At 36.6% G+C, this 13,003-nt stretch overlaps 1 protein-coding gene across 1 annotated transcript; it reads right to left on the bottom strand.

Annotated features, from left to right (window-relative positions):
• Positions 1–5,891: 5,891 nt before the first annotated feature.
• Positions 5,892–12,834, bottom strand: amy2al1 (amylase alpha 2A-like 1). Its single transcript, XM_056245474.1, has 10 exons — positions 12,648–12,834; positions 12,332–12,478; positions 11,820–12,017; positions 10,418–10,648; positions 10,206–10,339; positions 7,747–7,869; positions 7,576–7,675; positions 6,929–7,050; positions 6,721–6,846; positions 5,892–6,121 (listed from the first exon to the last, which is right to left on the bottom strand). The coding sequence occupies exons 1-10, from the start codon at positions 12,813–12,815 to the stop codon at positions 5,932–5,934; spliced, it is 1,539 nt and encodes a 512-aa protein (XP_056101449.1). The 5' UTR covers positions 12,816–12,834; the 3' UTR covers positions 5,892–5,931.
• Between the last annotated feature and the right edge of the window lie 169 nt (positions 12,835–13,003).

The following is a 13,003-nucleotide window of genomic DNA, read 5'->3' as shown; positions in this document are numbered from 1 at the left end:
GCTCAATCCAGACGGCTGTCGTGCTGGTCCTGTAGTTGCAGCCGTCGCGTGTGCTGACGCGCCAAGTACACTGCAGTCGTTAACCCCGGACAGAAGGGGAATCACACCACCATATGGAAAGAAGCGTAAATAGATGGAGAAGCATAGTTTACTGTAAAGCTACGTCTTAGTTTTGCTTATCTTGGCGAAAGCCGAGTACAAATCAGCATGAAGTTTTAACATCTACTCTCGTGTAATGGAAATCAAATTCTTATGTATTTGGTATTTTCCTAATAAAATAAATAGCTGTATAATATGCTGTTCTTTACATTCTAAATTGTCTTTCTGAGTATAAAAAAGCACATCAAAAACACAAATTTCCATCATACACTTCAGTTTTCTATTAATAAAGGTTTCTAAATCTTTCCAAAACAATCTTGAGTAAATGCAGTGAAAAAACAGATGCAAAATTGTTTCTTTCTCTAGTGCACAAAATTCACAAGTATACGAAATATTAAGATTAAATCTTTCCAAGACATGCTTAGCAGGATAAATTCTGTGAAGTATTTTGTAAGACACTTCCTTAATTTTGTTATTGACACAAAACTTATTTGGTAATTTCCATGCTTTAACCCAAGAGATATCACCAAATAAAGAAGACCAAAAGAATCTTGCTGCAGGAAAAGACACCGAGCCAAGAGCTTTCCTTATAATCATATTGCTACATTTTTGTTGTAAAACATCAACATTATCAATGAAAATTTTACCACAAATATTGTCCATGTTGATTTCCACTGAATCAGCGTTTTTTAAGAGTAAAATCACATTCTTTGGAATCGCGTCAAGAACAATAGCAAACTCTCTTGGTTTAACTGGTCATTTAAATTTTTGTAGAAATTCAGTATGATAACAAATATTAACCAATTGTCTTACTAATATAATCCCTTCATTGAACCAAGTGTGATAGAATAGTGATTTGTTTTTAAAAAGTATGTCTTTGTTATTCCATGTGAAATAGTTGTGTGGTGAAAAATTGTGTTTATATAGCAATTTCCATGCTAGCAGGGCTTGTCTGTGAAAACTGGCCAATTTTACAGGAATTTTGTCAGCAGAAAAATTACATTTCAACAAAAAATCTATGCCTCCAAGAGTTTTAAATATATAATTTGGAAATACGTTCCAAAGACTTTCTCTATATTCTTCAAAAACTCTATCAACCATTTAATTTTAAAAGTGTCATTAAGTGTATTATAATCTAAAACCTCAAGTCCCCCTTGTTCTTTGGTGTTACATATTACCTCCTTTTTTAAATAATGTGTTTTTTTTTCTCCATATGAAGTCATAAAGTATCTTATCCCTTAATCACCTTAGGAGGCACATCTAATGATAAAGATGTATATACTGATCTAGATATACCTTCCGCCTTTGACAATAATACCCTCCCAATTATTGATATATATCTCATTAACCACCAATTAAATTTATTTTTTGTTCTCTCAACAATTGGTTCAAAATTTAACTGACTCCTTTGTTTCTCATTTTTACAAATTACTATACCTAGATATGTTAATTGGTGTTTAACTGGGATGTTCTCTATTTCTGTATAGGAGCAATATTTAAGGGGAAACAATACAGATTTATCACAATTCATTTTAAGGCCAGATACAGCAGTGAATGCCTCAATACATCTAATTATTTTTGGTACCTCGAATTTGTTTTTCAAAAAAATTACAGTGTCATCAGCAAACTGGCTAAGTTTAAATTCTAATCCTAAAGCTGTGATACCATTATACTTATTTCTTTTTACATGCATTGCCAAAACCTGGGTGACCAACAAAAATAAAGAAGGAGAGAGGGGGCATCCTTGCCTAATGCCACAATGAATATCAAACCTTTGTGAAGTACCAAATGCAAGTGTGACAGAACTATTACAACCATTGTACAATGTTTTGACTGCTTTCAAAAATACATCTCCAAAACCTAACAATTTAATAACTTTGAAAATAAAATCATGATTTACAGTATCAAATGCTTTATAAAAATCAATAAATAAAATAAAACTATCATCTTCAATAAAATTATTATAGTCTACCATATCTAAGATCAGTCTAATATTATTCCTAATATGACGGCCTTGCATAAAACCAGACTGTTCCATATCAATGATTTGATCTAAACCTTGTTTCATTCTTCTAGCAAAAATCATTGCAAACAACTTACTGTCATTATTAAGCAAACTAGACCTCCAATTTTCAATAAGTAACTTGTCCTTGCTAGGTTTGGGAATCAGGGTTATAACCCCTTGTTTTAATGAAGCAGGCAATTCACCTTTTTCTATAGCTTCTATATACTAATAATAAAAAGGGTGAAAGTTCTTTAGAAAATGTCTTATAAAACTCTCCTGTTAGCCCGTCATTGCCTGGAGATTTGTTATTTTTTAGCAAGTTAATGCACTCTCTCAACTCCTCAATAACTATTTCTTTATCACACACATTTTGGAAGTTCTGATCTATTTTTTTGGTATCACTCATAAAGTTATTTAAAAAAATATCAATATTGGAAGTAGCCATTGTGGAAGAATACAAATTACTAAAAAACTGAGAAACATATTTTGAAATATCTAAAGAATTATCTACTATTTTGTTGTTAATCATTAGTTTTGAGACTGAGGCAAAATCACTGTTTCTTTTTTCAAGGCCAAAAAAATATTTTCCCCTTTTTCTAACCATTTAAGTCTAGATCGAATAAATGCTCCTTTTGCTTTATCCTCATAGATATGATCTAGTTCAGTATGTAATACATTTAATTTACTTAATTCAGAATCAGTCAATGCTTCTTTCTTCTTTTTATTCAAATTGAATATTTCCTCAATAATTTAATTTTCTTTCCTTTTTTTATTTTTTGCTTCCAATTTTCCTTGGTTAAATGATGCCGTTATGATATCAAACTTCATTAATTTCCAGTACTTTCCATATGTCTTTTCCATAGCTGCAATTGTTCTATATTTTTCAATCGAGATTTTTTTCTTTAGGCATTCACTTTCAAGCAATTTATTATTTAATTTCCAGTAACTATTAATTTTTTTGACCGATTTATCTTTCACCACCATATTTATTCTTATGAATATTCCTTTATGATCTGTCATTATGCAAGGTTCTTATCTGCTATAACCACGCTATGTAAGATTGCCAGATCGGGTCGAGTTCCTGTAACCTGGCCCTAGCCAGATGAATTTCGCTCCGCCTAGCTTCACTCACTAGCTTCACTAGTTTCATTCACTGTGAGTGAAGCTAGGCGGAGCGAAATTCATCTGGCTAGGGCCAGGTTAGAGTTCCTGTAGTTCTAATGAGACATAAGAAAACTACAAATTTGACTTGCTTTACGTCAAGCGTTACAATAGTCATTATTTTGTTTTTCTTCGTTTCTGATGTCGCAATAGATCATACTTTCATGAAATCATGCAACATACTCTGTGGACATCGTTCATTCCAAATCCGGTGCTGGTCCTGGATAAACACATAGCGTGGGTGCGACAGTATGGATGCGGTAAATTATTTACGACAGCGGTAATGGACAATTCCGCTTCCAACCTGTAGGGCGACCGCAGAGAAAAAGTTACTTGTGCTGCGTCCCAATTCGCCTACTTACACTACGCCCTAAAAGTATGTACTCTTTTTGTGAAGAAAAAGTAGGCCTACATACTTTTGAGTGGGTAGCAAAAGAGTAGGCAAGCTTGGGACATACTACTTCGTCATCTTTAACGGACAGATCTGTCGCGTGCGTCCTGTCACCGTAAACTGCCCTGCCTCCATTCAATCTAATATAACTTCTTACCATTTCGGAGAGAATTGTTGTCGCACGTTCATCTGCCAGTCATGGGTCTTTCATGCCGAGACTCTCCTCATGTGTTTGGAATTTGAATATAATAATGCATTTAAAAGTTAATGGCTAAACGTATCTTTACAAATTTCACAATGCTGCAGATGCAATATAATGTGGACAACATTGAATAAATACATTTTCGTCAGGTTAGATACTGATAATTAATCACTCAAACCCCTTTATCTAAACCTCTCTACATAACCGTCGGACTCGCGCGTCCTCCATGTCTGTAGTTTTTGAACACTTTTCACTCTGTTTGTAGTTCTAAACTCTGCGGGACAGTGGCCCTCCAGGATCAACGTTCCTCACCCCTGCTTTAAATGCATAGACAGTAAAGGGGCTTAAATTGCATTATTGATCATTTTAACGTCTAATATTTTGGCGATGGACAAACATAAATCGTGATACTGCCTAAAGTTTTAAACTTCAAAAGGCTATGATTTCATTAAATAAATACGAGCGCTTCACGTTTTAAAGCCTGAACTGAATTTCTTGACACATATTTCACGGGTATCAGTGTTATTATATATTTTTTTCCTGTTATCTCTGTAAAGCTGCTTTGAAACAATCTGTATTGTAAAACGCGCTGTATAAATAAAGGTGACTTGACTGGATAGTTAACAAAAACTAAAACCATCAAGACATTTATTACTTGAAATAAATGTTATTCAAATTTAATTCAGAATATTAACAAAATCTATAATAGTATCACAGTGATATTAAAATAATACTAGTATGGCAAAATCAGTTTATTACAGTGTTACAGTACATAAGTAAGGTTGGTCTGAATTTTCATTCCCGTGTGATCACATCCAAAGTGCGCTCACACAACGCTGCCTCTCAAACAGCTTTCGAGTGCCAAGTTGATTTCTTTTTCATGGCTGGTTGCTCTAAAACGGTCAAATACACACAAAAATGTGTATAAACATACTGTATATACATGTGCATATACAGAAATAGTTAGTTGTGTCCCTAAAGTTTCTAAATGCGCTCCTAAATTTTTCATTCCATTGGTAATTTCAGATGTTATCTCATCCAAATGTAGACAGTGGAGTTCACAGTCAAGAAGAAACACCTAAAAGCAACAGTACATGTAGACTTGTTAACTAACTGGTTGAAGCTGGAAATGAACATTTGGCTTCCCCCCTCTTCCCCGGAGACAAAAGTCTCACCTCATCTACATTTCATTCTCTCTCAGTGACGCATAAAAACTCACATAAGAATATGGTTTAATGTGAATGATTATCATTGAGTATTTTGTTTAGTATAATTTAAACTGCAGGGTGAGGGGTACAGATGTCTCATTTCCAAATTGGTAAAACAAAAGCTAATAAGGTTTTTTAGAAGTTTAGAGATGACACACAAAGGAAAGTGGACTCTAGGCAAATGGTCTTTCTCCCCTACCCCCACAATAAGGTGTAACCTGAATGCAAATTACCATTGTAAAGAAGTTCTGGCTATTTAATGGAATGCAGCAAGGAATCGTGGCTCTTTCTGTATTCCCGTGAGGATTAGCTCATGTATTTCTTAAATTTTGGGTTTGCATCTATTTCTCTTATCCTAAAGCATTTGATGTTCTGTATTGATGATCTTTGAACTGATTATGAAATTGGCATAATACTTTTACCTGACATAATAAATTGTTATATTTGATTATTCTAACAGACTTTGACATTATTTTCATTGGAGTTAAAAGGAATAGTCAAACATTAACGTATATTTAATGATGCACAGATATCATTGAAAACCTTTCATTTTATGGAGTCAGATGAAACGAGTTAATACATAAGATAAAATGTATTGCATTTAATTAAAAATCCCTTTGCCATGGGAAGAGACGGAACACGCGTGAGACCTTCACCACTAATTTGAATGCCGCCATTGGATCAAATTAGACGGCCTTACAGGAGATAAAAGTTTGGATGCTTGTTCACGGAATCAGAAAAATGTAGTTCTGTGGACACTTTGGTTTACTTTTTCATGATATGATTTATGATGTGAATGTAAACAAAAGCTCTTCCACCACACTGAAAAGTTAAGTGATCCTGCTTTATTATAATTATCATGAATCTACAGTTTCGAGTCAGCATGGAGGGCAATGAATGGATCCTCCTCTGTGTGGCTGATGTGGAAAGTGGCACGTCCATCAGAACCCACTGACACCCGTGTCCCTGTGCAACTGTCCCCACTCTTGTCTCCAGAGATGATATCACAGTATGTGCCCACGGGCAGGCCAGTGTCCAGCGTCACGTTCAGTTCCCTGGGGCATTAATCAAATCCAGTTAGTCACCATGAATCAAAATTGACAATTGTTATTATTTTATGCACTTGTAGAAAAAAAGGTTCAGTGGGGTTCTATAGAGAACCCTATAGGTTCTTGACTCCATTTTAAATAAACCATTAATGCCAAAAAGGTTCTATATAAAGATAAATTTCTTAAATGTGATAAAGTATGTTCACGAATTGTTTAATTGATAATGTAATTAAAAATATAGCTGCAAGCAGCAATTAATTCCTCACATTTCACAATTTTTTTAATCACCATGACCCATAGGGGCTCCGTACATCTCTTCTCTGATTTACTGCCTTGAGGGCGTGACCCATCACTGGCATGACATCACAGCGATAGCAAACCACAACCATCTAATCAATTTCCGTTGGACAAAATCAAGTCCCACCCTAAATGTTGCCCTTGTTCGAGAAGCCGTGATATCACTCTGATATACATAACAATAGGGAAGAAAATACCGTCACAACTCCCGTTCCATGCCAACTTGGAGTAATCAAGTGCTAAATTTGTATTATTATTACACATTTCACATGTTAACTATACTTGGGTAGGTGTTGCAAGTTTCTCACCAATCATCATTGTTGATGACAATGAATCCCTTGCTGCCGCGGCTAAAGGCGATCTGATTATTACCGTTGTCCCACCAGTTGGAGAGAGGCTGGCCATTGACCACATTGCGAAAAATCACCATATTCCTGGTATGGGGAATAGAGTAAGATAATTGCTGGGATTTGACATTGAAATCAAGAAAAAGTGTCCAGAAAAAAACACACCCACCTGATTTGACGCCATCTGTGCTCACATATCCACTTGTCCCCACAGGTGGAGTCTGGGTTGATGGGTACTGCCTTAGTGGATCCATTGGCATTGCTTGGAGGGCCCATCCAGTCATTCTGATCCTGTGTTTTATTTCACAAGAACATTATTTGTTCAGGTTTTACTTAGTGTGGTATGAAATAATCTATTGGGTGTTACGGGCTAAAGGCACACCTTTAGGAAAATGCTTCTCACTACAATTATTGTGCTAACCCCAACCAGGGATGCTTCTAATATCATACGTTTACATATTTTCAGTTATTGAAAATCTGTTGATTTATTTCCTTGAACAAAACAAAACCATTAACAGGACCTTTGTCTTAAAAAGCATTTGCTAATTTTAAGATTATCATTTACTACCTAAAGCTACAACATTTTGAAAATCATTCATTATTTGATCAAGCATTTTGCTTTGCTGCCTGCAATTGCTTCATGGATCAGCCAAATTTCCACCTGCACAGTAAAACGTGGATATTTAGGAAAGTGCTGTAGTGAGATTGTGCCATTTAGTGATTGAGGGGATTTATCCTAGTTCGCCATTAGCCCTGTTGTAAGCTATTCATTAATGTAATGTGAAGCACATGGGTTTCATCAACTAGAAGCATCACCTTTCCATTCACCAGATGTCGATCCCAACGGTAACTAGACATGACTCTGGTGACACCATATGGGTGAGCCAACATGAGCCCTGAAGCAATCTTATAAAGCCTACAAAAAAAAACCACACAATGTAAAACATACCACTCAGAGTTCTTGGAAAATATTTCAAAATATTTTACCTAGAGTCCCAAAATGTCAAAACAGAAGCTCCACCAGCGCCATGGCCTCTTTGATTATCATGATTGTCCACAAACACCAAGGCTTTATCAGAGGGCATTAAACCCCAGCCCTCTCCCCAGCTCCTAAGACAAAACACTGTTTACAACTCCTTCAATAACTCTTATAAGCCAAAAGATTGCAGAGCATGATTATATCCAGCTAACAGGGAATTTTCTCAGAACTTTGTCTAACGTTCTGCCAAGGCTCTTCCTAAGTTATGAACAAATGTTCTTCCAGTAGTTAACAGAGTTAGTTTGAAGTTATCTGGTCTCTTATAATGTTCTCAAAATATTAGCACAAAACATTTATACATCATTCATGAAATGTTTTTTTTCTGAAACGTTTTAGTTGGACATTTTTGTAAAAAAAATTAAATGCTACTACTCATTTCAGAATGTTCAAAGAACATTCAAGAGTAACATTCCCATAATGTTTGCAAAATGTTCTTAGAACATGTTTTTGTTATCTGTAGGCACGAGTGACATTTTCCTGACATATCACTACAAATGGTCTACCACAGTAATATGGTAAATATTGCTAAATAAACCCATACACGGTAATCAGGACCATGTAAGGAATTGTAGATTTGCTTAATGCTCAATTGGCTAATGAGACCATAAAATAGATTTTTTTTTAAACTGTCTAGCAACAAGTCAAACACTGAAACAGTATAACGATATTAGATTAGTACTAATCTGGAATCCAGATTCGTTTTTCCATGAACTATATAGCTATTTTTTAGCAGTTGACACCGCAACAGTTGTTAAGTGGCCCCAAATATACTATTCTCACTTGCGCTGGTAAAGAGACATAAAATGAAATTAAAGTAACAACAGGTAGTTTTTTGCCCTCGGGCTCCCCCTACAGTTGGGAAACAGTATTGTCCTCTACTACTGTCGTAAACTCTGTCATCCTACATGCACGTGCAATTGTTGACAACCAGGATAGCCCTGAACACTGTAGGAGGAGGTCACATGCAGGTGTTCTGCTTGCGTCGCGTGTGAAATGTCTTCATCCCAGGTACAGTGGCATATATTTCAGCATGTCATATGAATATAATTTCATGGGTTTTATTTTTTTTCTAACGACAAATGATCGCGATGCTCACGTTTACAAGCCAGCGTCATTATAGTAGCCTAGTCTATTGGTTACCGTTTTACTGGATCTATATGATACTTCAATGCAATGTTTGAGTGGTTGATAATAACCATATATCGTCAATATTATAATATCAAGCTACCATAAATGAATCTGCAAATTTTACAAATCGATTTGCATTATAGCTTGAGGCAAGACAAATAAACAAATATCACAGACATGTTAGGTATCCTAAAATATGATTTTATTAATAATCTTCCTCCTTTCTTTGTACATGTTGAGTAGACTACACTTTTTTAGGTCAAACATTTGCTATTTGCATTTCATCGATTGCAAAGTTCAAATCAGAACGAGAATACTAGCGATAGCTAACCATCAAAAACTAGAATATCGTCTACTAGCTACCAGATTGATAATTCGCTACTACTCTAGCGAATTAGAGAGGTTAGAGAGAGGCATTCTTTTTTCGATGGAGGGTTCGATGCTCCGTGCACACGCAAGGTCTCTCGCTCGCTTTCTCTCTCTGCCGTCCGCGCGCGTTGGAGCACAGTCTCTGTCTCGCGTGCGCGCTCGCTCTAGATTCCGGGAGATTTGAACTAATTTGCGGTATAACTTGTCGATCACGAGTGGCTCAACAGGTAGATCTATAGATAAACTCATCTTTCAGGGATTTGACCGACTGGGTTGACAATTTAGCGTGAGAAACCGGGGGTGTGGCGTACGTGTGAGCGTGTGAAACCAATCAAATGCGGGTGTCTCACGGCCAATGCGTGAGAGTTGGCAGCTCTGCAATGTTGATCCTCGTTCTGCCTTTAACGCGATCACTTTCTCTTTTTGTCTTTTTGCTTTGCTCCGATAAAACCTTTGCTTTCTTGTTTTTCTGTGCTGCTTCGGCCATGACTATAACATTTGGCTCGCAAGTCCGATTTTAAGGAAGTGGGGGTGGTGGTGGAAGTGACGTATATGCCGTAAAGCAGTCGAATTTTGTAGTTCTCTTTGTTCGCCGGTTACTACCCGAAACCCGAAGTTTAAAAGTACGATTAAAAACGCTACAGACCCCGTCAGGCTATGGCAGACGTGTCATTCAACCTATTGTAAGTCGATGTACCATCACAAGAGACTTGGAAATATATTATGAAGGTTGAAAAGTTACCTGTTGTTACTTTAAGACTTATTATTAATGTTATGATTGAGAGACATTAAAAAAAGCACCGATATGTTGCCATGTACAATAAAATATATGAGCACTCAATGATTGCCCAATCAGAAACGAATTTTCCAGATAGCATTGTAATAATAGAGGTTAGTTACCATTGCATACTTGAGATAGCTTAGCTTTTCTTTGTCCCATTTACGAATGACTGTTCCCAGTTTTGCACTGTGCTTGAACTCCGTCACTCTTCCGAGTTCAAAATATTCACTGGCTTTAATGGATTCCCCACCAAGGTCGATAACCTGAAGGAAAAATAAATAAATGTGTTAGTGGTTTAACAACCATTTTAAGTTACTCTGGTCCTCAAGGGATGGTGATACCTCTTGATAAATAAAGGGCTTGGTGCCAGGTAAAAACCAAGTGGTATTCAGACTCCTGAGTCTGCCGAAGACGTTACTAAGGTCGCCAGGCCACATGTGCTTACAAGCATCTACTCTGAATCCAGCTACACCCATGTCGATCAGTTTGTTCATGTATTCAGCCACTTTTCCTCTAACATAGTCCTTCTCCAGGGCCAAATCCAGGAGACTCACCAAGCGACAATTTCTAACCTGTCAACACAAAATTAACAGGTCAAGCACTGCAGCAAAAAACAGCTCGTTGAACTGCTAGCAGGGGAATTGAAATCAGGGTTCTATAGCGCACACAACTATGAAGCACACTGTGACTAGTTGCAGATGCAAGCGTTACTACATGGATTGAAGTTTGTGTGTAAACAAATCTGAGGATTGTAATTAAAGCAACACTAAGTAAGATTTTTTACCTTAAAATAATGTTTTCAAAATCGTTTCAGTGGTTCATCAAGTCGTGACATGGTGAAATGCACTTATGCCACCGCAGAGGAAAAGTTACTTGGTGTTGCTTAAAAGTCAGGGTCAGGGATGATAATGAACCTTTAAATGAAAAGCATGCACCAACACAACAGAAAACAAGAAACTATGAGTCTTTAAATATATGGAGGGTGATAAGCTTTCACCATAATGTGATTCCTAATCTGACTTGAGCAGAATTATACAATTGTCTTTTGAAGAGCTGCTTTATAGCTAAATAGAATTTGTTTTATAACTGATGAACTTTGCAACATTTTCACTGATATTGAATCATCATCATTGAACTAAACTGAGCTGAATAAAGACACCATTGTCTTCTGTAGAGCTACTTTATAGCTAAATTAAAGGGGCAGTAAGTGATTTCTGAAAAACGCTGTTGAAAGTGGATCGGACTAAGCAGCACAACAGCCCACACTTTTTTGTTTTGTTTTTAATTTTCAAATATCAAAGAAATTTTTAAAGTCGCAATGAACTATAGCAACAGATCTTTCTTCCGTATTGTGGCGTGTGAGTGAAACAACGTATTGAAGAAGAAAACAATTTAGGGCAGGAGATTGGTTCTATCTGTTGGTAATTGATTGGATTGAGGCTAATCTGAATGTAAACTTGCAGTCGATTGTATGTAAAGGGAGGGGTTTACGCCAACAAAATGGCTGGAAAAATCCAGCATACGTCACCAGATAATCTGTCATTTCACTGGAAGATCAAGTTTTGACACTTTAATTTAAAAGTTCAAAGCGGTCAAAATAAATAATAAAAAAATTAAATGCACAAATTATTCCTTCACAATAAGAATAACAACATGCATTTAGACAATAAATAGGGTGAATTTTCATATCTTGACTTCATCGACTCATTTAAGCAGAAGGTAATTTTAAGGGGGTTTTTTAACCTGGAAAACATTGTTGTAGTTTTCAATCTCTTCATTGGCAGTTCTACACTTGTTATCATTGAAGTCCCATGATGAGTATGGGACAGAGGGGAAGTCCTCCTTGTTGGCGTTGAAGTATGATCCACAGCTGGAGTGATTGCCTTCTCCACCAGAGGCTCCACACATGTGATTTATGACTGCATCCACATATACATTCACCTGTTGCAAAGTAAAACACAGGAGATGCCGTCTCTTCGTGTGACTTTCTCTTTACAAGGAGCATTATTACGTGGTTGTCAGTATGTTAAATGTACAAAAATAGATTTTAATAGCAGCGTGGCCTTGCTAGTTCAGCAGAAAAGGGATATTGGATTTAACTTTTTTTTTAATAAATTACAGTTTTAAACTGTAAAATGTACACGTTGTTGGTCTGTAAAAGTTTACATTACAGTATTTTTACAGAATTATTCTGGCAACCACAACAGCCAGATTTGTTTCTTTTTCCTGTAAAAATTACAGTAGTTTTGCAGTACCCCAACTTTGTTACAGCGTGTGATCATGTCTTTCAGCTCTTCCTCAGTTCCTGATCTGGAGCACAAGTTGTAGCTGATTGGCTGATACCTCTGCCACCAAGGGTGCCAAGGATTAGTCACCACAATGCTCTCACTGGGGGGAGAAATCTGTAAAATCAAAGACAAATGTTTTTGGCCATTTTTCTTTCATAATTCATAACCTTCTGTAAACAACTCCTCTAAAATCTCAAAGTTCATAACATCAGACTTATCCTACTGCTCCTTAAAAATAGTGCAAGTGCATTTGTGCTGGACTCAAGCAGATTTGTAACCATACCTGAACTCCTCTGTAGCCATTTGGTGCCAGGTATCTCTCACATTCGTCAGCTATATCTGCCCACCGCCACTCAAACAGATGAACAATGGAGGTCCTATTAGGTTTAGTGTTTGGGTTATGCTGGGCAAGACACAGTCCAACGAATACAGCTACAATCAGGAGCTTCATTGTGCCTTTGTGCAAAAGAAAAAAGCTCAGGGTGAGTGATCTCAGTGTCATAAACACATGCAATGATTGAGTCCATATACTGAAACATCCACGGTTCACCTAACTAGTAAACATCTAAAGTGCTGTTGCTTTTGCAGTGTAGTCCTTGCTTGCACCGACTCACAATCTGTGTACAAGAAACCTTCAAA

This window comes from Rhinichthys klamathensis, unplaced genomic scaffold (assembly GCF_029890125.1).
Source record: "Rhinichthys klamathensis goyatoka isolate OS25496 unplaced genomic scaffold, OSU_Roscu_1.1 h1tg000032l_1, whole genome shotgun sequence".
In the NCBI taxonomy this organism is placed as follows: Eukaryota; Metazoa; Chordata; class Actinopteri; order Cypriniformes; family Leuciscidae; genus Rhinichthys; species Rhinichthys klamathensis.
This window is presented reverse-complemented; position numbering and strand designations above follow the sequence as displayed.